Here is a 27474-nt window from a genome sequence, read left to right on the forward strand (position 1 = left end):
TCCAGACTCTAACAGCGACTGCCCCTTCAAAAGATTACAAAAGTACCAAAAGGACAGGCATACAACAGTCTTCTGTAGAAAGAACCCCACACCATCAAAAACGTTGTTATAGTTGTTGAATGCTTCCAGAAGAAACAACAAAGAGGAGGTCATCTAGATCAAATAGCAACAACCTGTCCAAAAAAAACAAAACCAGTGCCTCAAAAAAGAACCCATTTTTCAGACAAGAACAAAGTACCTGTGAAATCTTGTGATAGCAAAGATCCTTCCTGCAATGAGAGCACGTTTTGAAAGGGAATCTTCTTTAGTGGTGAACTCCCTGTAAATGTGGGGAAAGGTTGTGTATCAGAAGTGGATTTTACCTCCAAGAGTTTTTGAATAATAGATGCCAAGGCTAGGTTAGTAATCTGACATCAACTGTTTTCTCGGAAAGTAAGCAGGTTGGAGTCACAAAGCGTTAATTTTCACATGTATTGTGATACTCATTGTTTACCCAAGCAGATTACCACCTACCACCTGACACCTTATTACCCAAGCATATTACAATCTACTGAATAAATGCATGACTTATTTCTTAATATAATTAGCGGAAACAAAAATTAAAAGGGGAAGAGGATCTCAGTGATTGATTACTTAATGACTTTTAGACGACTCATGATATACATTTATTATATTTTTTGTTGATATTTTGACTCTTGAGAGTTGAGACTCAGATAGGACTCAAAATTCAGGGGTTGATTCACTATTTTGATATGTGATGTAGCACTAGACTTCATATACATATTATATATTAGCTTTCTTTACATGTTTATGTGGAAATGCATTTATTTGATGTTGTGGATACTCTAGATGTTAAAAAAAATTGAATAATTTTGTGTTTTTTTAATTTTGCCGACTTTTTCAAAAAACTCCCGACTTTGACGAGTTTTTCAACTTTTGGACCCTTGCCGAATTAATCCCGACTTCGACTTTTTCCACATTGATAAAAAGCATAAAAACATAGATTGAACCATATAACATCAGTCATATAGAAGTTATAATCTTCATCAACCACATCCACAAGTTAGTAAACTACAACATATCGAGTCTCATGATTCATCAATATTAAAGCTTTAAGCTCTCAAAATTCAATACATAATATTTATCATGATTGATCACCAAAATTATATAAAAATTCCAACATGAAATGAAATGTTATAAAATGAAACAACTTTCAACCTAAGTTACCAGGATTCGGATCCGGATACGGATACGGATCCGGATTCGGATACGGATACGCCAACTTTTTGAAAAGCCAAGATCTGGATACGACAAGGAAACGGCAAATATAAACAAATTTAAAATATTTTATAATTATTAAATTTATATTTATATAAAAAATAAAAATAGAAACACATTTTTTTAAATATATAATTTTTAGTACTTATCAAAATAATTATTACAAGAATAATATCAAAATTAATGTATCATTTATAAATATAATTTAATTATATAAAAATATTTAAATTATATATATATATAATATTTAAAAAAATTATTAATTTAAACAAAATTAATGTATCATTTATAAATATAATTTAATTATATAAAAATATTTAAATTTTAAATATATATATTTTCATATAATATTTTTAAAAAATTATTAATTTAATAATATTAAAATTAATACATAGTTTATAAATATTTAAACTTTAATTCATAGTTATTATATTTATATTATATGGTTATGAAATTAAACTATTTAAACTTTAACTCATAGTTATTATATTTATATTAAATGGTTATGAAACTTAATTTATAAAAGTTACTTTTGTACGCTTTAAAAAAATTTAAAATTTAATTAAAATATCTAAATAAACGTTTGGTGGCTTTACCATATATGCATTAAAGCTTATAATAAGAAAAAAAAAACTAGCGGCAAACCAGAATACTTTATTATTCGCACTTTTGATTTTTTTCATTTTGGTTGACGCTAAATTTTCTAGTTTCACCACTACCCGTTAATAATTCATTTCTTAACCCGATAAAGGTTTATTATTCCCTTTTCTGATTTTTTTTCATTTTAGTTGACGTTGAATTATCCAGTTTCGCTGATGCCAGTTGAATAATTAATTTATTGACACATATTATCGGGTTATCCATTAACTCGTCCGCATATTTTTTCATTCTGATGTTTGCGCTGACGTCTGCTTCAGAATTTTGCGCTGACGTCTAACAACTTAACACATCGAACAATGTTGGGGGCGTATCTCCTCGTATCCAGATCCGGATCCGTCTCCGAATCGGGGATCCGCGGATCTAGCCTTTTGGTCTGGCGGATCCGGTAACATAGCTTTCAACTTTCACAAAGCATCATATTCATAATTCATTACCAACGAGTTATAATTGCCAACTTCAAACTTCAAACTTAAATTGTCATATATTGTTTACAAAAAATATCATAATAAATATGAAAGAGTCAACAGTTATAAAAACTACTAGAAACTAGAAAAGACAAGTAAATCTATTATCTGTTGCTAATGCTTGGGCCTCTTGCTGCCACGAGAAATGTCTAATTTTTGAGTCTTGTTGGAAAATTAGGATCTTTGTCATTAATATAACCCTCTAAGCATTAACATAAGATAAAGAAAACATAGCATGTCAAGTCAATATTTTGTTTGAGTGATGGGTACATTTTTATTAGGGTCATGATAGAGGAGTTCGACAACCAATGACACCAACATCAAGGTACATAGGGGGATTGGTGTTCTTGATTAAATACAAGTTCCATACCCTAATACATGACAAAATCCATTGGAAACATTGCAATCCCCCCAATCTTGAAATTGTGAAAAACTGATAAGTCTATTGGATTTTGAATGAAATCTAAAATTCTACTTTCTTCATATGAAATCCAATGAAGTCGGAACCACTTTCAAACATCCTGAGTCATTTCATGGTAATGTTAAAAATTTAAGTAAAAGTATGAAAATGAATCACATATCAATACTAGGGCCACAAGCTTGGTCATTAGGCTGCCCCACTCAAAAATGGTTGTTTCTTTGAAAAAGAATTGCAATTGGAATGTCTTTGCAGAAAAGGCTAGGGAGCGAAAATTTCACTCCCGTGGTCACTCTTGAAGGGAGTGCGCTCCAAGAGCGAGTTTCAGGAGGGGAGCTGCTCCCCCGCAACCTTGGTATATACCATCGACGAGCCCACATACCCTGTTTCAAAAAGTGACGTACCTTCCCCTGTACCCATACCAATACTTGTACCTAAACCTGCGTTTCTTGGAAACTTAGGTCCCCTATAACCCCCAACAGAATGGTGTAGCAGAACGAAAGAACAGGTCCATTGAAGAATTTTTGAAGGTCATGATACATGATCAGGATTTGTTGATGTTCTTATGGGGAGAAGTATTGTTGACAATTGTATATATTCAAAATCGAAGTCTTCATCGAAATCTGGAAGACATGACTCCTGAAGAAGCATTCTCTAGAGGAAAGCTGTTGAAAATTTGCAGCTTAGTGATGAATTTCGTTAAATAAAAACACATTTTAGACAATTCTAGAGCGATTTTCTAAAAATAGAAAGTCATGTCTAGCATCTCAAGTATGACTTTCCAAAATTAGTAAATCACCTTGCATCAATTGGTATTCAAGTCTAGTTGATGGAAAATCACTTATCGTTAATCAATCCTATTAGTTCAATCTCGACTTGATATTTATTATTATCCCCCTGATGATACTATGATATTATTATCAAAAGGAAATACAAGTCACCTTTCTTTCATGACACTCAATCATGTCATACTTTGCACCTCTCTCCTTGATGACACACTTTGCACTACATTACTCTCTCTCTCTCTCTCTTAATGGATACGTTGCACTCTCTCTTACACTATCATTAAAGGCATGCCATGCAAGATTCCTCTTACACTCTCATTAATGTATAAGTTACGCTCTCCCCATTTATGTCATACGTTTCTCTCCTCAATGATGACACTTATGATCTCTTCTTTGTTGAAATTCTAGTGATGCATAGACTAGAATAGTTTTTCACAATTTGGTAGCTACTTCTATTGAGTACAAACAATTCCTTCTATACCCTTCAATCAATAAGGTAGCTATACATGGAAAACTTCAACCAATAATTCTTCAACAAGAGCAGTAAATAGAGATCACAATAGGCAATGAACAATAGACAATAAACAAGAGACAAGAGACACCAAGATTAGGCTCACAACCAGGGCGAAACCCACTAGGGGAAAACTAGAAATTCTTTCCTTGTGAGAAAGAGATTTTGCCCATCAATAGGACATCTTAATATTTCAACAAATCCAAAATAATCAATCAAGAAAGAGATTCCCAATCAATGTCTGCACAAATAAAGAGAGGGATTCCACTTTTGTCCAATGAGAGGGTCTGTACAAGGAGGCCGAAATGAAGGCTTGAAGTCACTGTGATGGGAGGCCGAAGTTTACACTGTAATCATCAATGAATTGCCTAGAATATATTCCCAAAAGTTCCTCGATCAACTTCATAAATATGTAACAAAAGGAGAGCGAGCCTCTGTGATTTTCAGCCACAAGAGAAGTAACAAAACAAAACCCTTGTAATCTTCTTCACATGTGTAGATATGCTCTGAAATAGAAGACCGAATTAGATTGTGATTGCATACCAAATTGCTTGAGTTGATGGTGGAGAAAATGAACGCTAATGACCTCTGATTAATAGGTGTCATGTGAGGGCTAATTAGCCCTAATTTGGATGACATGATGACTTCTCAATGAGCCGACTTGAAGGGCTTGTTTGAGCCGACTTGTAGGTGACAAATAATATTTTGTCTTCCTTGTGTGCAATGAAAAATGCCAACCGAAGCTACAATATATTTCAACATCCTTAATGGCATAAGTTGCACTTCTCTAAGGCATGCGTTGCCTCTCCTTAATGGCATAAGTTACACTTCTCTAAGACATGTATTGCCTCTCCTTTATGGCATGAATTCGTTGCACCTCTTATATATGTATCTCATATCATCTCATCTTATTACACATGCATTGTGAAAGAAGAATTCAAATTTGAGAGAGAGAGAGTTGGAGAGACTTGAAGAAGATTGTGAGAGAGAGACTTGGAGAATAAGAGCAAGACTTGGTGAGCCAAGGTTGATTCAGTGTTTCAATGTTGATTCAGTTGAAGGGAGAAGTCAAGGTTGATTCAGTGTTTACATCTACTGCTGCTACCAGTGATCTTTATGTTGTAGCTTGTTTAGATTTGGGTGAACTTATTCATTCTCTTGATCTCTCATTATACTCTGTATCTCTGTAGAACAATTGATATCTAATAGAAGAATCTGGTTGGGTTTTCCCCTGGTCATTGGACTTAAATCCTTTGTGTTTCATTTTGTTCTTGGCTGACTTCCATTTTGCATATGGTTTATGTGGTTTATGTTCTATCTACAATTGCTTAACTGATATTGCAGTAGAAAGAAGTTTTGTAATAAGTAATTGTTACAACATAGAACATCAAAATCTCAACAAAAGCCAAAGGTTGGACATATGAGAATCTTTGGTTTCCCTGTCTACATTCATGTTCCTAAGGATAAAGGGAACAAGCTTGAACCTTCGGGAATGAAAGGCATATTTTGTTGGTTTAAATGAATCATCAAAGGCCTATAAAGTCTACATTCTAGAGTAGCGAAGGATTGAGATTAGCTGGGATGTCACTTTTGATGAGAAGGTGGCATATTGGAAGTCCAAGGAAGTTTCCATGGATTCCTGTGATGAAGTAAAGCATGAAGATGAGCGTTCAAGTTCTACAGAAGGTCCCGCAGAGCTAGAAAGGCCTCGTGAACTAGTAGAACTAGTTGTTGTTCCAAAGATTAGAGAAAGACTAGCATCACTTAGATCTACATTGGAAGAAGCAGAAGGACATGCAGCTCTTGATGGCACATCCTGGGAAGTTAAGAAACCTAAAAGGTTTTCTAGTTATGCAACTCTCATGACTAAACTCACTGATGCAACGCCTTCCACTTATGAAGATGTAGCTGGCTAACAAGTGGAATGATGCCATGAATGCAGAATATCAATCAATCATGAAAAATGATGTTCGAGAGATTGTGCCAAGGCCGGAAGGGAATTCAATAGTGACTTCGAAGTGGATATACAAGATCAAGCATGCTGCAGATGGAAGTATTTACAAATACAAGGTGTGATTCATGGCTAGATGGTTCTCCGCGAAGGAGGGAGAAGATTATGACGAAACCTTTGCTCTAGTTGCCAGTTACATCTCCATTAGATCCATTATTTCTTTTGCTACTTCGTTGGGATGGAACTTACATCAGATGGATGTGTAGACAACTTTCCTTAGTGTTGTGATTGAGGAAGAGGTGTAGATAGAGCAACCTAAAGGTTTTGAGGTTCATGGAAAGGAATATCATGTTTCCAGATTAAAGAAGGTTTGTATGGACTCAAGCAAGCTCCAAGAGTTTGGTATGCTGGTATTGACAACTATTTGACGAGATTGGGATTTCCCAAGAGCTATGCTGATCCAAACCTTTAAGGTTATGAAGAATGCGCTTGTGATCCTCTTACTTTATGATGATGATTTGTTTACGATAGGTGCTGAGCCTCTTATTATTCAATGTAAGAAGTAGTTGGCTTTTGAATTTGACATGAAGGATCTTGGGTTGATTCATTATTACTGTGAAAATTCCTAGATCTAACAATCTCAGGAATCCTACTGCAACCAACTGAATCTACTTCACCTAGATCGTAAATTATGTTACAAACTTATTTCAGATTTCTTCTTGAAACATTGAAGTAAATTATTGAGGCAACCTACACCAAATTAAATATTATTATGTAACATAGAAACTGAGCAAGGAAATACAAACACATAGGACACTGTTATTTTGGACAAATGTCCCCGTAAAAACCCAACTTGGGAAAACCGGTGCAGCAGTGAGGGTTTTATTTTATTATGCAGCAGATAAATCTGAGTACATCTATGGATGCCTAACTCGCAATCCAAACAACAATAAAATCTGGCAGAGATATTCCCTAAGCAACCCTGACACTCGTGTTGCTTGCACTTGAGAGTTCTTGCACTTGCGCGTTCTTGCACTTTCACGTCCCTGCACTTGCATTCCTACAGTCACACGTTCCCGCACTCGCGACTTCCTACACTCGCACGTTCCTGCACTCGCACGTTCCTGCACTCGCGAGTTCCTACACTTGCGCATTCCTGCACTCACGAGTTCATGCACTCGCGCGTTCCTGCACACGCGCGTTCATGCATTGGGAATAACTTAGCCTCTTGCTACTGCCTCTCCAGATTTGGAAATCTTCCTCCTGATCACTGTCCCTGCCCCTCTGCTGCAAGAAATCTTCTCAATCGATTTTTCCTCCTAAGAACTTCTCACTTCAAAAGATCGATTTCTTGATCTCTCTTGGTGTATTTTCCAAATGACCCTCAAGCCCCTTCTTATATCTTCCCGTTGGACAACCAACGACCTAGATTAACTCCTAATCAAAGGCTTAGATCATTTTGGCTTGATCTCTGTCTTTATCTAGAAGATTGACCCACAATTAGATTAATACCCATTAATATTTTAATTTTCCTAAGTTTAGACTTAGGAACTCCATTAAAAATATTAATTATTTTAATATAATCGTCTCTGGGTGGAACTTCCCAAAACGGTTTCTAGGTTCTTTGGAATGCATGTGCCCAAGCCTCCCTGCAAAATTTGAAGCTTAGAGCACATCTGATGCTACCCCAAATCAACATTATGCGCTCTAGCAATATACGCTGCTGCATACTGCTCTGACTTTGAAGCATCGTCCTCTGCGCTGCTGATGTCCGACATGCTATCCGCCAATGATTGCGTTGTTGCTACTGTACTACTACCTTTGACACTTCCACTGCCAATGCTACATCTGTACTACAACTTCCTCTCAAATGCTGCATTTGCTATGCTGCTAGCACTGCCACTACTAACACTACATCCATACTGCAACTCAGTTGCTGAGAGAAGCAAGTGAAAACACCCAAAACTGGATAAGTATCCTGTGGATACATGTCGGTGCTGAAAGCCTGACTGCGGCTAGTCCCACGCTATCTTCTAAAGCCACTGCGCTGCTGAAGCTCTGCACTGTGCCTCCATGCATTGCTGCCTCTCTACTCTGCACTGCTCAAGTTATGGCGCTGCTAACCACTGTATCTGTCACTCCAACACTCCATGGCACCAATTGAAAGCTTCTGCATCCCGCTACTACTGATCATGGGCTCCCGTAGCAAGGTAATGATCCAAGTGGTGGGCTCCTCAAGGATCCTGCCCATCTGTAGCTCTATCGAACTACAATTCTATATCAACCCACCTCCCTACTTGAGGTGTCTTGGCTGTCATGGCGAACTCCTCCTCTTGTTCGATCTTTGCGGCTGCAACCTTAGGATCGTGCTTCTCATCTTTGTCCTTTTTCTTCAAGGGACACTGGAATGCATAGTGGCCCATCTCGCCACATCTGAACACTTCACCTTGGAGACGTCCTTCTTTCGTCTCTGTTGCCCCTGTTGCCCCTTCGATGCAAGGGCTGGATTATCCTCCTCCTCTAGTCTGGTCTTCGACCCACTGCCACTGCTGCTTTCGTCAAGTTTGATGTTGACCAAGTCTCTCCTCAACTCTTCTTGTTTTAGAGCTGCCCACATCTCATCCCAATTTGGCAATGCTGCTCTGCCTAGGTTATGCTGGATAAAGACTTGCCATTCATCCGAGATAGAATTTATAGCTAGTCTCACTAACTCCGAATCCTGAGGTGTATGCCCCGCAGTCGACAACTCATTATGGGTCTCCTTCAGCTTTGTGAGGAATGGATCCACATGTTCCCCCTTTTGCATCTGTGTAGATCTCAACTTCTGTTCCAAGTACATCTTTCTCTGCTCGGAAGATCCCTGATACAATGTGGCCAAGGCATCACACATCTCCTTAGTAGTCCCTCTGCTGGAAACGTGACACACCACATGATCCTTGAATCCATCTAGGATCATCCTCTTAGCCTTTGCCATCTCATCTTTGTACTTCATTAGCGGATCTGCATCCATAGGGACAACTACCACACAATCAACATACGTCTTGAGGGCATGCTCATCTAGAAGGAATGACATTCTAGCCTTCCAGATGACGTAGTTGGAAGCTCCGTCCAACCTGTCCTGATCCCTCAAGCCACTAGTTTCCATATCCTTCGAAAACTGTTGAACAACTCCCTCTTTCTCCTTACTGCGTAGCTTCTAGGCTGGCTTACGCACTCCTTGATGGAGTTGGTAAGTCTGCTGCTCCTCTGCTGCTCAGTAAATGAGAAATATTGATTTCCTCGACAAGAAATCACTGAGGAAGTATTCCCTCACTATGCGATCTGCTTCCTCCTTTCGACGACTTTTCTGCCCAGCACTCAGCTTGCAGAAAACTGCGTCCCTCTAGCTCTGCGCTGATGCTCTGCGTGGTTCCCTCTGCCTTGGAAAATTCTCGATCCGGCAGTCTTACCTCTCTGTCAGCTCACTCAGAGAGAGACACCCACAAAAATACAACCCTCCTGGCTAGAACTGCACAATCCCTCAGGGGTTTCAAACTGCTGCTTGCTTCAGCAAGTTGGCCCTTGCTTCATTGTTAGATCTGTTCTTCCCGTTTCACATCAACAGTTCTGATACCATGTGAAAATTCTTAGATCTAACAATCTCAGGAAACCTACTGCAACCAACTGAATCTACTTCACCTAGATCGTAAATTACATTACAAACTTATTTCAGGTTTTTCCTTGAAACATTGAAGTAAATTTCTGAAGCAACCTACACCAAATTAAATAAAACATAGTAATTGAGCAAGGAAATACAAACACATAGGACACTGTTATTTTTGGACAAATGTCCCCGGAAAAACCCAACTTGGGAAAACCGGTGCAGCAGTGAGGGTTTTATTTTATTATGCAACAGTGAAATCTGAGTACATCTATGGATGCCCAACTGACAATCCAAACAACAAGAAAATCTGGCAGAGATATTCCCTAAGCAACCCCGACACTCGTGTTGCCTGCACTCGCACGTTCCTGCACTCGCGCGTTCTTGCACTGGTAATGACGCAACCTCTTGCTACTGGCTCTTCGGATCTGGAAATCTTCCTTCGGATCATTGACCCTGCCCCATTGCTGCAAGAAATATCCTCCATCGTATTTTACTCCTGAGAACTTCTCACTTCAGAAAATCGATTTCTTGATCTCTCTTGGTGTATTTTCCAAATGACCCTCAAGCCCCTTCTTATATCTTCTTGTTGGACAACCAACAACCTAGATTAACTCCTAATCAAAGGCTTATATCATTTTCACTTGATCTCTATCTTTATCTAGAAGATTGACCCACAACTAGATTAATACCCATTGATATTTTAATTTTCCCAAGTTTATACTTCAGAACTCCATTAAAAATATTAATTATTTTAATATAATTGTCTCTCGGTTCTTTGGAATGCATGTGCCCAAGTCTCCTTGCAAAATTTGACGCTTAGAGCACATCTGATGCTACCCCAAATCAACAATTACTTTGGACTGGAAGTATGGTAGAACCCTGGCAAGGTATTCCTTGGTCAAGGAATGTATGTTATTGATATCCTTCAAAAGTTTGGTATGATGGATTGTAAATCCATGGCTACTCCCATCGTGACGAACTTGTAGAAGTTGAAATGACCTGAATCCAATTTGGTAGATCCATCAATGTACCAACAATTGATTGGCTCGTTGATATATTTGGTTAACACCAGGACGAACATCTGCTTTGATGTGAAGACCTTGAGCCAGTTCTGGGTTGAACAGAGGCATGACCATTGGATTGTAGCAAAGTACATTTTGAGATATTTACGTGGTATGGTGAACTATGGTTTAAGATATGTTGCAAACAAGGATGTACAGTTTTAGGGATATACAGAGGCAAAGGACACAACCATTTGACCCAACAAGACACTATATAAAGGCAACTCGACCTCCTCCATAAGAGCAATTCACATCTGATCTCACAAGGATCATTTGGGCAAGAAAACAAAGGACAAGAAGGACAAGGAGGATGAAAAACGACGAATTCATCTCTTCTCTCTCTCTCTCTTCTGTTTTCCACGTGAGGAATAGGAAGTGCACATGTGTAACAAGAAGCCTACGCGAGGAACAAGAAGTGCGCATGTGTAATATGAAGTCTACGTGAGGAATAGGAATTGCGCATGTGTAACAAGAAGTCTACATGAGGAACAGGAAGTGCGCATGTGTAATAGGAAGTCTGCATGATTAACATGAAGTGCGCATGAGTCACAAGAAGTTCGCACGATTTGCAGGGGGCCGAAATTTTGGATCAGATTGAGAGGCTTGAGTTGGAGGGGTTGACCAGGTTTGACCATAGGTCTAGTTGTGTCTCTTGTTGAACTGAATAATTACTCTATTGAAAAGGATTGCTGGGTTTTCCTAGGGTAAATCTTGTATTCTCTTTATGCATTGTGATCTCTACAGTTCCTTGCCAAACTCAATTTGACCTAATTTCTACAATTGCTTTATAATATTCCTATTGATATTGCGCCATCTCCATTCTCTAGTTTGACCTTGTTTGTAATTTTTGCATTGTATTATTTTAGATGTTATTTAGAAATGATGAAGCAGAAGTATTTATATAATGATCAAGGTGTTACCTAGACACCCTATTGGTCTCCCTGCACAGTTTACCCAGACTGTTATGTGGGCGTGGAACGAACAAAGTACGTTCTTCAAGTTAAATACTCCAGAAGACTTGGAACAAAGAAGTTGAGAATAAAAAATAAAACCACAAAAAAATATATATAAGAAAAAAAAAATAGAACAATCGACGCCCATCGCAATTGCAGCGTGCACGCAACCGCAGGAATAAGCTACACTACTAACCGACAGAGCTACTGCTGACGCCGCCCATGGCAGTGACGACCGCATCAACCATAGCTTCGTGCAAATTGCCAAACTCGTCGCCGCCATTTTCCTTCCTGGTGTACACCCCTTCTCCGCTGAGTGCACACCACCATTTTGTTCTTTTGCCGCAACCATTCCCTATTTCTAAATTCGATCCCAGATAAAACAAACGTCCGCCCACTCTGCCTGAAACTAACCAACGCCACCACTGCCACTTCCATAGCATACAGACCACACACCGACGCCATCGCTCCTTGTCAAACTGCACGCCAACACCGTCCGATTGCCTCTTGTTTTCTGAATTGGAAACCCTCCAGTAGTTGGTCAAACCTTCGTGCGAGCTCGAAACTTTGTCTTGACAATTACAGTAGCATATAGCCACCAATCAAGCGCGTACCGTGGAATAAAACCTAGTTTGTATCAACCAACGAATCGTCACACACTTTAGCACACCTTCTGCTATCATTTTAGCTAAGACGCCACTGTCACTTTAGCTCCGAGTCCAAGTATTTGAGGTGTTAATATCATTAGAGAATATCAAGAGAAGCGACTGTCAACCCTCCAAATATGCTATTATATTATATGTGGCACTAACAACAGGCAATCATAATTCAAATTATTGAAGGGAAAATAATTCATAAAAGTGGAAACCCCTTAAGTTAAAAAGTGAAAAAGAAATACTATATTATTAAAGTTTTAAATACGTTTAGGCAAAGGTAATTATAAGTGAGAAGTTATATTACAAGTATATATAATTAAAAGACAACTTATGGTTAAACAAGGAGAAAACAAGGTTATAAAGTTATTTAAGGGAGTTATAATAGTAGGAAAAGTTTTATTAAAGATCTATAAAGATATAAGAAAATTTTGAAGTATAAAAGAAAATATAATTATAATTTTATATAAAAGTACTTTTTTGATATCAAAGTTCTTTTTCAAGAAAAAAAGGAAAAATTAGAGTGCTTTTATAGAAGGCAAAAAAACAAATGGAGTCTAATTCAGAAATGAAGGCGGGAAGATTCCCAGAAATATAACTATGCCTCAGTGCTATTTAGAATTAAAGGATCTATTGCTGGAAAGGATGGTACTATGGCTATCGCGCTAGCCGAAGATAAAAATTATATAAATCTTAAAATCGCAAACCAATTAGTGATTCCCGAGTCAAATATAAGTGAAAAATTTGATTGTTTTAACAACAAAATATATGACATAACCAATTTACAGTTAAACATTGGAGATTATACATTCGTATCACAATTCTCAATTCAAACGCTATGGAGCGATCAAGGTGACATTATTTTAGGTTCACCCTAGATGGATACCGTTGGTTCCTTCATCCTCAATACGAAAAAGAAGTTTTTGACATTTTCTTACAAAAAGAAAAAAATAACACTACATGATGTCACTATGAAACCAAATTCAGTAACACCAGAAGACATCCAAGATATTTCAAAAGTAATTTTTCAAGAAGGTAAAAAAGTATTACAAAATATGCAAAATGAAATTGACAAGATCATTGTTGATAGAATTGAAGAAGTCTTGCGACTTAAGGATCATAACGAAAAATTATGAACACAAATTAAAAAGCTTAAGAAGGACAAGAGGTCGTTAAAAGACAAGTTAGAACATTGTACTCAAGAGGAAGTATCGAAGTCGCTAGACGTAACATCCCTAGTTGAAGATAAAAAACCGAACCAGTCAATAACAAAACTCAAGAAGAAGATCAATCAGTTGAAGAAAAAATGCACTCACATGTTACAATCCAGATGATGAAAATTCCAAACAAAGATTGTGTACCGAACTCAACAACCGTAGTACCAGAAAGAAATCAAAAAATTTCCACACACGTAATAAGGGAAAGTCAAACAAAAAAAGTTCCCTATTGACATCTGAATCACGAGAGTAGACAACTCAACCACGCTACATATCGGGACCATTCAAAACAGAAACAACAAACTGATGTTCCAAAGAATATTGATGTAACCTCAATCCAGTCCTATGATGACAATTCGTTACAAAATTCTAATGATCAGAATATTCCATAGAAGATTAATCTAGGATGGTTTGATCCCTTTTGAGTGTGACAATTTTGTTTGTCACTTAGAAGATCGTATCAACTTGTATCAACGAAAATGCCAGTGCCAAGACAAGAAGACATTCGAAACCAAAAAAGAGATCAAACCTTTTGCATCAACAAGCTTTTAGGACAAAGCCTTTTTGAGGAGGAAGGCAATGTTACAAATAAAATATATATAAATAATATAAATATAAATAATGAGGATAATTGTAATAATGATTAGTTAATTAGTAATTAGTACTGAAGAGGCATGTCTAAATGGGACATGACCTTCCATGAAGAGGCACTGCCTAGTATATAAGCAGGTCCCCCTCTCTCAATTGTATCATCATTCTTATTCATACATTTTAATATATATTCTTGTATTTCAATGGAGATCTACATATTCCAAGTCTTCTGGAGTATTTAACTTGAAGAACAAACTTTTTTTTTTCCAGGGCCTAGCTTATGTGGATTTGTGGCTATCAAACAATCCTAATTGGAGAACACTGACATTAACTTATAGACAAAAGAGCAATCTTATTACCAGTTTACCTCATCTAAATCTGAAGTTTACAATATTTTTCTTGAGTGCAAGTTTCGTAGATTATGGTTTAAATCAAACCAGTTATCAAACCCCACATTTAAGACAGAATCCCCTTCTAGTGTTACATAATTAGGTATATGTGGACCGGCATCATCACCTAGGGGCAGCTTCTTGGATATGTAGCGAGTGAATTTTATACATGTGTAATGAATATATATATATATCTACACACACACACACACACAAACTAATGAATAGACACATCCTAATGAAAGGACATGACACTGCCGCTTAGATTTATATATAGGGCTCTCATTTGTAATCAAATCATCATATCAATGCTTATAAATTTTTCAATTCATATATATATATATATTTTACCCTAAATGGATTTTTTTATATTCTAAATATTTAAATTTTGTATATTTAATTGGTGAGCCAGATTTGGTTGTCACATTTGGTATGAGAGTCTTGTTGTCTGATTCTGGTTATTGGCCATACACTGTTTTAGCCACATGAAAAAAATCAGAGTTTCTCTAAAGAATTGGTATGACCATAACTGGCCCTTGGCCATTTGAAATATGCAATGTGAAATTCGACTGCCATGAAACTCAGAAAACTGTATCATTGAAGAAAATAATATTCCATCGCAAATAGAAAAAAAATTTAAAAAGTCCAGATTTTGTACAGCTGCTGTAGAAATCAATTGAAATCACCACTATATAGTGCCACTGCCATGTGCAGTATGCAGTCACTGCTGAATTGGATTAATTGTGAGGTTGATTGTGCAGGACCTACCATACAGCTGCCAGTTTGTTGCAGAGAAACTCTAACTGATCCATACAGCTACTGATTTAGTGCTGCTGTACTGCGGTATTATCTTCAATTGCTCAGCTATATCAGATCAGTGCTGTACACACCTCAGCCGTACAGTGCAGTTCTAATTTTATTTACTGTACAGTGCAATTAATTACAGTTGTACAAGCTGCATCTTCACAAGGGCAGCAGCATCCATACAGCCCCACATTCCCATCCGTACATTAAATTTCCTGCATTCGCCCAAAAATTCCGAAGAATTGTCAGAAGTACAGCCACCATCCATACATTAGATTTCCAGCCACTTAGCAATACGCGGGTAAACTATAGGCTATACAAGGTAATAATAATATCAGGTTGTGGGGATGAAGTCAGATTGAAAGCAGCATCTCAACCTATCTATCATACATACTGACTGAAATTAAAAAAGATTTCCCTTGGTGAAACCATTTAATGTTAAATACTAAAAAAAATAACAATAGTGCATTTTTCAACAAATAAGAGGAAGTCATCTGATTTTTTAAAGTATATAAGGTGTTATAGTATTATATTTCAAGTCCACCTCAATCCTAAAATTGGAATTCTATTAAGAAAGAAGTCATAAGGGAGTAGAATTAATTCAAGGATTTTATAAAAATAATAAATTTTGTGGAGATATATTAACCCTCTAGAAAGTAATTATTATAGAATATAAAAAATGCAGAACTTTTAAAAATCCAAGTTAATTAAAACTAATCCTAGGTCCCAATCCAAGTTATAAAGGGGACAATTGAAAAGAAAATGAAGGAAGATTCTCTTATAAAGTTTGTGTAATTTCATACTCTGGATTATTTATACTAAATGGGAGTATTCAAGGAAAATATATTAATATCATTATCAACATGAACCAGAAGGAAAATTACATTAATATTGATTTGGCAATTCAGCTATCAATTCCAGAGCCAAATAGAATTGAAAAGAAAGATATTTTGTGCAAGAGACAATATGAAATTAAGGACTTGCAAAGTTGCAAGTGACAATTGATAGTAATGAATGTATATCTTAATACAATGTTGCAATTATACCAGAAGGAAAATTACATTAATATTGATTTGGCAATTCAATTATCAATTCCAGAGACATATAATTGAAAAGAAAGATATTTTGTGCAAGAGACAATATGAATTAAGGACTTGCAAGTGACAATTGATAGTAATGAATGTATATCTTAATACAATGTTGCAATTATGTTTAGAGAAGAGATCGACATAATTGTTGATTTACTCTGGTTTAGAAAATTGGGTACCTTCGTCCTAAATACAAAAAAAGAATATTTTTGACATTTTCGTGTATGAAGATGATGACACTTCAGGATGTTTCAATGAAGTCAAATTCGATAGTACATTCATCAAAAGACTTGAATAATGTTTGAAGGGTAATCCTAATCAAAAGTGAATGCAAAAGATGCAAAATGAAGTTGACAAAGTCATCGTAGATAAAAATGAAGAAATTTCCCACATCAAGAATCATAGTCAAAATTTGATAGCACAAATTAATAAGTTAATTGGTGAACAGAAAGTTAGAGCAACTGATCGATAATGAAGCATCAAGGTCTTCAGATAAAAAAATCAAAGTTTGGGAAGAGGTAACATAGACGGATACAATTAATATCATGACTCAAGATGATGCCAATCTAGTTAAAGTAAAGTCGTTTTCAGATGTTGAAGTACAAATGATGGAAATTACAAGTGAGGATCTAGTGACCGACCAAGCAACGTTAGTGCGTGAAGAAAACCACATTCCAAAAGTAAAGCATGAAAATGCCATAACCATGATAACTGAGAATTATGTTACAGGAACTCCTTATCGACATCCAAATTGTAAGAGCAGATATCATAACTAGTCAATGTATCAATATCACTCAGGACATAAATATTAAAAACTGATTTATCTTTCAAAAGATATTGATGCCAGCACAATGAAGTCTCGTGATAAAAGTTCATCATGGAAGTGAAACATTCTGCAAATAATTGAATTAGGTTGGTCAGAGCCTTTTACGGTTTGATAATTTTACTTAGCATGATGGGGTCCATGTTGGTTACATGGAGATCTAGCTGGTATAAATGGTGCATGCCAGATGTACATGTATACAATTTCACCATGTCCAACTGTGTTAAGTTTGGGAAGTTGATATTATAATATGTGCATTCAGTACCTAAACTTTCTACGTGATAGGCATTGATAAATTCCAGCTAAGTTTATGGATTCATGTGCTCTCTGCAAAACCCTGTTTATTCTTACACTCTGTTTAAGGGAGTACAAGGCACTAGGGATAGTCATCAAGTGCTCATGCCTATCTGTTGGGGCATAGTCTAGCTACCCATCTAGGTCTTGTCCTATAACGGTAGATTTTAATTTGGCTCTGGTATCTGGAGTGGGGCTCTATTGGGAGTTGTGTGCTTATCATATAATTTTAATTTTTAACTTTCCTTAATAGTACAGGAATGTCTACAGGGAGAATTCATGACTTGTTTGTCACATTCCTGTTGTCAAGTTAGTGGCATGCATCTCATTCAAACCATCATAGTTTTCTTTATTTTCTTTGTGCATATGTTTTGATTCTGAAGAGCGGGGTGCCGAAACCTGGCTGCCTTCTCGTCCACATGTGCTTGTCAGCTTCCTATCTTCTTGCCTCTTCTTTCCATTGCAGTTTCATATACCCTTTATTTTAGGAAGAATGTGTTGCAAATTGATCTGCTCAAGACAGGTTAATTATTTCTTGGCACATTCTTGGAGGGAAGATTTGCAACAATCCTGTCTTATATGCCTGTTCACACTAATCATTTGATTAATGGATTCCATAAATGGTTTGCAGAATCAATTTTTTATATCAGGTCTTGACGGGGATGATACTATTCAGAACCGAGTATTACAAGCATTATATAATCGTATCATTCGAGCCTATAATGAGAAGCAATGCTTTCGGGTTATTGTGGTTATACCACTTTTACCTGGTTTCCAGGTAGGTGTTATGGAGTTTTCTTATTGACAATTTCTTTTGATAATTCAGATTCAAATGATGAAATATCTTATTTTCCTCTATATGGCATGCAGGGGGGCGTAGATGATGCAGGTGCTGCATCTGTTAGGGCCATAATGCATTGGCAGTATCGGACCATATGTAGAGGCAAAAACTCATTATTAGAAAATCTTGAGCTTGTTTTGGGTGTCAAAGTGTGCAATTATGTTTCCTTTTATGGACTCAGGAGTTATGGCAGACTTTGTGAAGGTGGTCCACTGGCCACCAGCCAGGTGAGGCGATTTCTTCCAGTTAAATTGAAAATAGGTTTATAAAGTTTGGGGGGTGCAGCCTTGTTCAATTTGTTTAATTTCGAGTTTAACTTTGAACTCTACTCTCATTCATTTTTTCTGTATGACATTTGTTGTTCTGATTTATTGTTATGTTAACTTTTATCTCAGATTTATGTGCACAGCAAAGTAATGATAGTTGATGACCGTGCTGTATTAATTGGATCAGCTAACATAAATGACAGAAGTTTGTTAGGATCTAGAGATTCTGAGGTATAAGCTCATTTTTCTTTAGCATCCTGATGTGTATATCTTTTGTGCAAGTGGATTCCGTTGTTGTTGTTGAAATTCTGATGTTCTATGTTGTAACAATCACTTATTATTGTTAGAAAATCAAAAAGGCAGAAAGCTTTTCTTATGTTGATAATTACTTGTGATATTATTATGTTCTTATTAGCTTCTTTATGTTCTTCCTTTATCTTCTTTTCATCAATAAATCATCAAAGCAAAAACATGAAGATCATGGACACCAGTTGTAGGCACTCAGCCAAGGCTAAAACCCCATTATAAGGGAAAACCCAGTCAGAACTCTTCCTTCAGTAGATTCAAATTGAGATAGACCAAGACCCTAGACCAAATGACCTTCTTCCTCCACCAAGTCAGCTCTTCCTTCTGATAGATGATCTCTTCCAAAGTTACCAAATGCTAGCTTCTCAAATGCAGCTTCAACCTAGAATATCGATCCCCAACTTCATAACTTTGACCTAGCTTTAGGACTGCAGTTTCGTTCTAACAACTTCAGTACCTCTAGCCTAGCAGCTTCACACCTTCGACCTTGATGTAGCTTCACAACTTTGATGCAACTTCGCAGCTTCGACCTTGATGCAACTTCACAACTTAAACGCAGCTTCACAACTTTGAGGCAACTTCACAACTTCGATGTAGTTTCCCAGCTTCAATGTAGCTTCAGAATTTCGTTGCACATGAGAGAGAGAGAGAGAGAGAGAGAGAGAGAGAGACCCAAAAGCTTCTATTCCAACTTCCTTTTTGAACTTCACACTTTTTCTGCTCCCAGTTACTGCAATTCGAACTTGTGTGAGATGTGCTAACAAATGAGTTGAGTTGCTCCAATATATAGTGAGATTGTGAGGTCGAATTCCCTTGTTGAGGTTGACTTGTCCTTTCTTAAGGCCGACTTGGTGGAGGAGGCCTAATTGACCTATTTTACAATAAAATAAATTTATTTATTGACAAATAAAGCCCAAGAAGGGTCTTTTACATTATGACATGGACAATGACACTTGACATAAACCGTAGAAGTCCTCAATGGAGACTTTGACCTAAAAACAATTGACCAAAAGCATGAAACCCATGCTTTAGTAAGTCAATTTTTTTAATAATAAAATTTCTTTTTCTTTTTTTGACAAATACATTACATCATGACTCAAATAGTCAAATGTAATTATGAAGACCGACACTAGTTACATTCTTCAACAATTACAAAACTTCTTTATGTTGCAATATTAGTTCAGAAATTGTGGATAGAAAATAAACCATATAAACCATATGCACCATAGAAGACAACCAATAACACAATGAGACAAAGAATTTAGGTTCAATGACCAGGGCAAAACCCATAAGGGGAAAACCTAACCAGATTTTTCTTCTATTAGATATCAATAGTTCAACAGAGATACAAAGGACAATGAGAGATCAAGAGAATGAGTAAGTTCACCCTACTCTGAACATGTTGTAGCATGAAGATAATTGGTAGCAACAATAGATGCATACATTGAATCAATCTTCCCTTCAACTGAATCAACACTGAAACACTGAAGCATTGAATCAACCTTGGCTCACCAACTTCTTCTCTTACTCTCCAAGTCTCTCTCACAATCTTCTTCAACTCTCTCCAACTCGTTCTCAAGTTCGTATTTTTCTTTCACAATGCACAAGTAGTGAGGGGAGAAAGAATGAGACACATATATAGGAGGAGCAACAAATCCATGCCTTAAAGGAGGAGTGACTCGCATGCCAAGAGGAGTGTAACTCATGCCCATTTAGGAAATGTAACTCACACCATTAAGGAGGTAGGTATGCATGCCTTTGTAACTTATGCTTTTAAGAGGAAGTGTAACATATGCATTAAAGAGTGTGTAAGAGGAATCCTTTATGACATGCTTTTATTGAGTGTAAGAGAATATTTTATGATGTGCTTTAATGAGGGTAAGAGAGTGTAAGGGCATTAATTAGAGTGTAAGAGGAATATGCCATGCCAATAATGAGAGCGTAAGAGAACATTATTGAGAGCCATGATCGAGTGACTTGAATTTCTTTTTAATAATAATATAATAGTATCATAATAATAATAATAATAATATTAATGATAACATTGATGATTAAGTCGAAATTGAACTATTAGGATTGATTGATGATTAGCAAGGATTTTCCATCAACAATACTTGATTACCAACTGATGGAAGGTGATTTACTATTTCGAAAGTCATACTTGAGACTTTCTATTTTTAGACCTTTTTTTTAGATTTTCTAATTCTATTTTTAGACTTTCTATTTTTAGAAATTCGTCCTTGAGCTACCAAATTTTCAACACTCCCTCTTAGCTAGGGAGGAATTTCTTTTTGCAACAAAAGACCACTGCTTTGTCTGCTCATCTCTGTTCATCTCTGCTCTGTATCATCTGGAATAATGATGTCTCACACTAATGAAGAAGAATCATCATAGGGGAGATTCATCCTTCACCCTTCACCCTATACGTATTTGGGGGGGTTGCTACTTGCCAACATATGACAAGGGTCTCACACAACCAAGTCTCATCATTGCTTGGGGGGATCCACTTGTCAACACATGACAAGGATCTCGCACATCCATGGCTCGTCACTGCTTGGGGGGATCCACTTGTAAACCCATGACAAGGATCTCACTCACCCAAGGCTCATCACTGCTTGGGGGGATCCCCTTGTCAACACACAACAAGGATCTCACACATCAAAGTTTCATCACTGCTTGGGGGGATCCACTTGTCAACACACGACAAGTATCTCACACGTCTAAGGTTCATCACTGCTTGGGAGGATCCACTTGTCAACCCAACACAAGGATCTCGCTCATCCAAGGCTTATCACTACTTGGGGGGATCCACATGTCAACACATGACAAGGATCTCGCACATCCAAGGCTTATCACTACTTGGGGGGATCCACTTGTCAACACACGACAAGGATCTCACACATCTAAGGCTCACTCTACTTGGGGGGATCCACTTGTCAACACATGAAAAAGATCTCGCTCATCCAAGTTTCATTAAACGTCAAGTGGTGGAACACCTGCATCCTAGACAAGTCACTCAGACAAGTCTCAGTACAACTATTGGCCAGATAGGTGGCTCTACCCACGTCCCAGATTGTGGGACACATGCATACTTAGGCCTACTCTTGTGGCACACACTACACAAAAGGTCCCTCATCCTTAGGAGCTTTCCGACATCATTCCCTAATCTTGTGAGCTCTGATAGGTGGGAAGGCAACTCAGTGTTCTCGATTAGCTGTGACCACTTCCTAGAAGGGTCATGTCCATAAGTCCAAGCTACTCTCTAAAAACCAAGAACTTTCTTTTCGGTAAAGGCTTGGTAGGAATGTTAGCTACCTGATCATCAATGGAGATGTGATGTGTGAAAATTTCTAAATTGAAATTCTATCACTGCAGCAACTGATTTATTTCACCTACTTATTATTCTCAATAAGTTATTTATGAAATTCCTTCAACAAATATTAATATAAATTCTACTGCAGTTATCACACAATTACCCAGAGAAAAAATACATGCATAAGAATCAATCACATCGACACAACTATTTTTGGACAATTGTCCCCGGAAAAACCCAATGTGGGAAAACCAGTGCAGCAGATGAGGGCTTTATTAATCTTCAACAACAATTTCTTTTACAAGGAATGATTTTACAGAGATATTAAAAGAAAACACCTGAGACTTTCCCTTTGAGACCATCTGACACTTTGGAGACCCTGCTTCCACTTCTGTGTCACCCCTACGTCACTCTGATTGATCCAGGGTGGTTCTGAGTGGCTCTGCATCCCTCTGCATTAGCCTGTGTAGGCTCTGCGTCTCTCCTCTGGACTGCGTCTCTCTTTCTGCGTTGTCTTCCACTGCCCCTGCATCACCTCCTCCTCGATCATTGCCTGCTACTGAAGCCCTCCTCTTCCTCCACCCTGCAACTCCCTCTGAAATCGATCTCCTCTTCTTTGAGAATCAAATTTCCTTGAGATACTGAGTATCTGCCTGTGTGTCTCCAAATGACCCTCGAGTCTTCTCTTATACTTTTCCTATTGACGAATCAACGACCGAGAGTAAGTCCCTAATCAATAGCTAAGATTAAAACAGACTTGATTCTCGTCTCTTAGAAGCTTCTCATCCTTATCTTTATTAATACCCATTAATATTTTTATTTTCCTAAGTTTAGACTTAAGAACCCATTAAAATAATTAATTATTTTAATAGCTCCTCATCCGGATGGAATTTCTCAAAACGATCGGGTCTTGGAGATCTCATGCGCCTTAGCCTCTCCTCCAAATTTAAAGGCTAGAGCACATCCGATGCTAGCAAAAATCAACACTCCCTCTTAGCGAGGAATGTGCTCTAGCAATGTTTCATTATAGAAACATCACACTGATCTTCTGCATCGACACCTGTGCTAATGCTTGGCTTGCTGCCTCACATCCCCTCCACTGTTGCTTCCTGTACTGCTGGCCATGGCATTGCCACTATTGCTCCTGTACGGCAACTCCCTCTCAACCTGCTACATCATGCTATCCATAGCACTGCCACTTCTAATTGCTGCATTGAAACTACTTATCCATTACTGAAATGGATTCTTTACGATCCCCATCTTCTCCCTGAAATGAACAAACTTTGTTCCTCCTAGAGTCTTGGTGAAAATATCTGCCACTTGTTCTCCTGTAGGAGTGTACCTCAATTGTACTGCCCCTCCTTGGACATAGTCTCTGACAAAGTGACACTTGATATCAATGTCCTTCGACCGATCATGAAATATTGGATTCTCAAAGAGCTTGATGCAACCCTGATTATCACACATGATCCTAGTCGCTTCCATCCTTCTTCTAAATAGATTCACAAGCAATTTCCTAAGCCATTGGCTTCACACGAAGCTGTGCTCGCTGCCATATATTCTCCTTCCGCTGAGCTCAAAGCCACGGATTTCTGTTTCCTACGGCACCAGGAGGTCATTCCTGATCCAATGTTGAAACAATACCTAGTTGTACTTTTTCGATCCACTGAACTTCCAGCCCAATCAGCATCAGTGAACCCACTCAGCCTGATGTCATTGCCTCTGGTGTACAATAGTCCATGCTCGACTATTCCTTGTATATACTTGAGAACATGTTTGGCTGCTGCCCAGTTCGCCCTCTTAAGTTCTACCATGAACTAATTGAGGGTGTTGACAGCGTAACAAATGTTTGGCCTAGTATTGACCAGATACATCAGGGACCCTATAAGTTGCCTGTACAAGGTGGGATCAACATCTTTATCTTCCGATGCATAAATCTTTTTCTAGTTGGTGATCATTGGAGTAGCCATAGGTCTACAGTCCTGCATCCTGAATCTCTTCAAGATATCTGTAGCATATCTGCGTTGTCCCAGGAAGATTTCACTCTTCTGCTGCCAAACTTCCAACCCCAAAAAATGATGCATTTGTCCCAATTCCTTCATGTTGATTTGTGGTAGCATTGGATGTGCTCTAGCCACGAAATTTGGTAGAGAGGTTGGGGCACATGAGATCTCTAATACCCAAGAAGGGTTTGGGCAGATTCTAAACAGTTTAGGAGATATTAAAATAATTAATATTTTTAATGAAGTCCCTAAGTCCAAACTTAGGGAAATTAAAATATTAATGTGGATTAATATAAATCTGTGTTAGAATGGTCCAAAAGACATGGATCAATCCGGATCTAATCTTAGTCGTCGATTAGGGACTTAATCTCGGTCGTTGATATGTCAATGAGAAAAGTATAAGAGGAGGCTTGAAGGTCACTTGGAGAGTACACCAGATGATTAGTCATTCTATTCTCTAGAGCAGGGTTAGCTAAGAGAGATAGAATCAGTGATCGGAGTTGCAGTTGAGGGGCAGTGAGTACAGAGAGACAGAGAAGCAGAGATAGTGCCGGGAGATCAGCACAGGAGCCAGAGAGAGTGACGTAGTAGCAGCGAGGGCTCATGTAGGGCTACGTAGAGTCAGCTAGGAGCTGCGTAGTGCTTCAGAGAGGCCAGCGTCGCTGACACAGAGGGCCAGAAGGTTGACGCAGGGCCTCCTGGGGCTGACGCAGACCCATTCAGGGTGACGGAGGGCCAACGTTGGGCAGAGAGAGGCTGACGTAGTCCAGAAAGGCAGACACTGGGGTTTTTGGGGCAGATTGGAGCTGAGGAGCTGCTGGAGGGTTTATCCAGGGTTTCAGCCGGGACATTTGTCTCAGATTGAGAGGTACTGCTGCCAAAGGCATTCTCTGGTGGGTAAGTCGGATTTGGCACCCAGATTATACTCTGAAATTGCTTAATAAGAAAACCCTTAGATAGCTGCACTGGTTTTTCCGCATTGGGTTTTTCTGGGGACATTGGTCCAAAAATAACGATGTCATTTTGTGTGCTTGTATCTGTTTCCTTCAGTTCATGATCTGTAATATGTTGAGCATGCACTAGTGTTTATTTTCAGTATTTACATTGTAAATAACTTGTTAAGTAAAGGAACAAGTAGGGAGGAATAAATCAGTAAAGTGCATGGAGGGCTTCTAATTGGTAGACTTAGAAACTTCAACATGGTATCAGAGCGTGGTTGCAGATCACAGGAGAATTGAGGACATTAGCCGAGCGGAGCAATAGCAGTAGAAAACAACTGTCCCGAGTGACAGAAGCTGTTTCTAGTAGAGCAACAATAAGGGAAGGGTGACGCAGTGCCTGCGTCATCAAGGGTGAGCCATGAAGAGGCAGCGCAGAGGCTAAGGGAGGAAAAGGGAGACTCACGCAGAAGCTAGGAGGGCTGACACAATTGGATGAGGAGGTCGAGTTGCTGCTACCGGGATTGCGCAAAGCCTAGGAGCTCTCACCTCAAGTTGCTCGGGTTTAAGACGCCGTGGGAAAGTTGCAGAGTGGAGCTGGTGAGGTACTGTAGTCAGAACATACTTGAGAGGGCAAGGCCAAGGAGGAGGGAGTTGCTACTGAAGGTTTCTAGCTTAGAAATCCAGATTAGTGGTGCAGTTGCACAGACGATTAGAGTAGGGGGCATCTCGACATCGACAGAAGGATTTCCAAGAGGGAAATCGAGACTCAGAGGGAGTCACATCGAGAAATTCCAGGAGAGAAATAGAAGAGCATCATGGCACTACATGGAGTAAGAGACCAGGACAGACTTGTCGGAGCGTCAAACTTTGCAGTTTGGAAGGCCAGAATCTTATTCGTACTTGACAGAAATCGTGTCAAGCACTTCGCCTTGAAGACGATAGCTATCCCAGTTGACCCAGCTGAGAACGACAAGTACGAAGATGTAATGGTGAGGGCCAAGAGCATCATCCTTGACGGGGTCAAGAACCATGTAGTACCACACATTGCCGAGAAGGAAATGACAAATGAGATGTGGGAGGCCCTAAAGAAATTGTACCAGCATACTTCTGTGCAGAGAAGGATGTTACTAGAAAATCAGATGAGGTCATATCAGATGAAGAAGGGAGAACCGATTGACACCTTCCTCGGAGGACTGAATGAGATCCGAGATCAGTTGACTTCCATAGAAGCCACGCTGGATCAGGAATTGATGGTGAGGACAACCCTGAATGCAGTCTCAGAAGACTGGGAGGTATTTGTCCAGAGTATATTGGGCAGAGGGACACTTCCACCTTGGGATGAGATGTGGGCGGCTCTTCACCAAGAAGAGATCATACGACAGACAAAGGCGGGAAGCAGTAGTAAGGGGATCAGAGTCAAAAAGGAAGAGGAGGAAGATGTTGCCCTAGCATCTGAGGGAAAGGAAGAAAAGCAGAATAAGAATGATCTCTCCAAGATCAAGTGCTTCCACTGTGGGGAGCTGGGTCATTATGCGACCCAGTGTCCAAGGAAGAAGAGTAAGGGAGAGTCTTCCGAGACTAAGGCAACGCCAAGAAGGGCAGAGAAGGAAGTCGAGATAGACGATGACTGTGCCATGAGTGCACATGCACCACTTGAGCGGAAGTGGGGAGACATCGAGCTGCAGTCAGGTGGACTACAGGCGATGAGGGCTAGGATCCTTGAGGTACCCAGCCTCTTGGATTAGACCTTGCTACGGGAGCCCCAAAGAGGAGTAGCAGGACTGGCTGATGTGGGTAGAGACGGATGCGGATGAAGTGGTAGAGAGAGCTACAGTGCAGGATTCCCAGGACAGCGCGAGGCTAGCAAGCTGCAGTAGTGTGAGAGGCATGGGAGTGTTGCTCTAGTGCAATGCTTTTAAAACCGGAACCGGTGACCGGACCGGTCCACCTAATGAACCGGTTTACCGACCGAAACCGGTCTAACCGGGATTGGTTTGGTCTAAACGAACTGGTTTTAAAAAAATACATTAAATAATTAATTTTTAATGAAACAAAACTATTTTTAAGATGTAAAACCATGATTCCAAGCCAATAGAGACAAAATATGCAAAGTTTGCTCATTTATATACCATGTAAAGGTGAATATATCAAAATGGCACCGAGTACAATACATATCATCGACAAAATAGCAAAATACATAAGAAATGAGGCTCTAAATGGC

General features: G+C 38.6%; 1 protein-coding gene across 2 annotated transcripts in view; it reads left to right on the forward strand.

Moving 5' to 3' along the window:
* PLDP1 (phospholipase D P1) overlaps positions 1–27474 on the forward strand; it is a 349866-nt gene that overhangs the window by 220302 nt on the left and 102090 nt on the right. For both annotated transcript variants that reach the window (XM_089419470.1, XM_089419468.1), the window contains exons 14-16: positions 18215–18361; positions 18454–18651; positions 18820–18921. In XM_089419470.1, coding sequence (XP_089275596.1) covers positions 18215–18361; positions 18454–18651; positions 18820–18921 — 447 coding nt within the window. The remainder of the gene's footprint in view (positions 1–18214; positions 18362–18453; positions 18652–18819; positions 18922–27474) is intronic.

This window comes from Pinus tabuliformis, chromosome 4_1 (assembly GCF_031772625.1).
Source record: "Pinus tabuliformis cultivar Carrire ecotype Pingquan chromosome 4_1, CPIR1, whole genome shotgun sequence".
NCBI lineage: Eukaryota > Viridiplantae > Streptophyta > Pinopsida > Pinales > Pinaceae > Pinus > Pinus tabuliformis.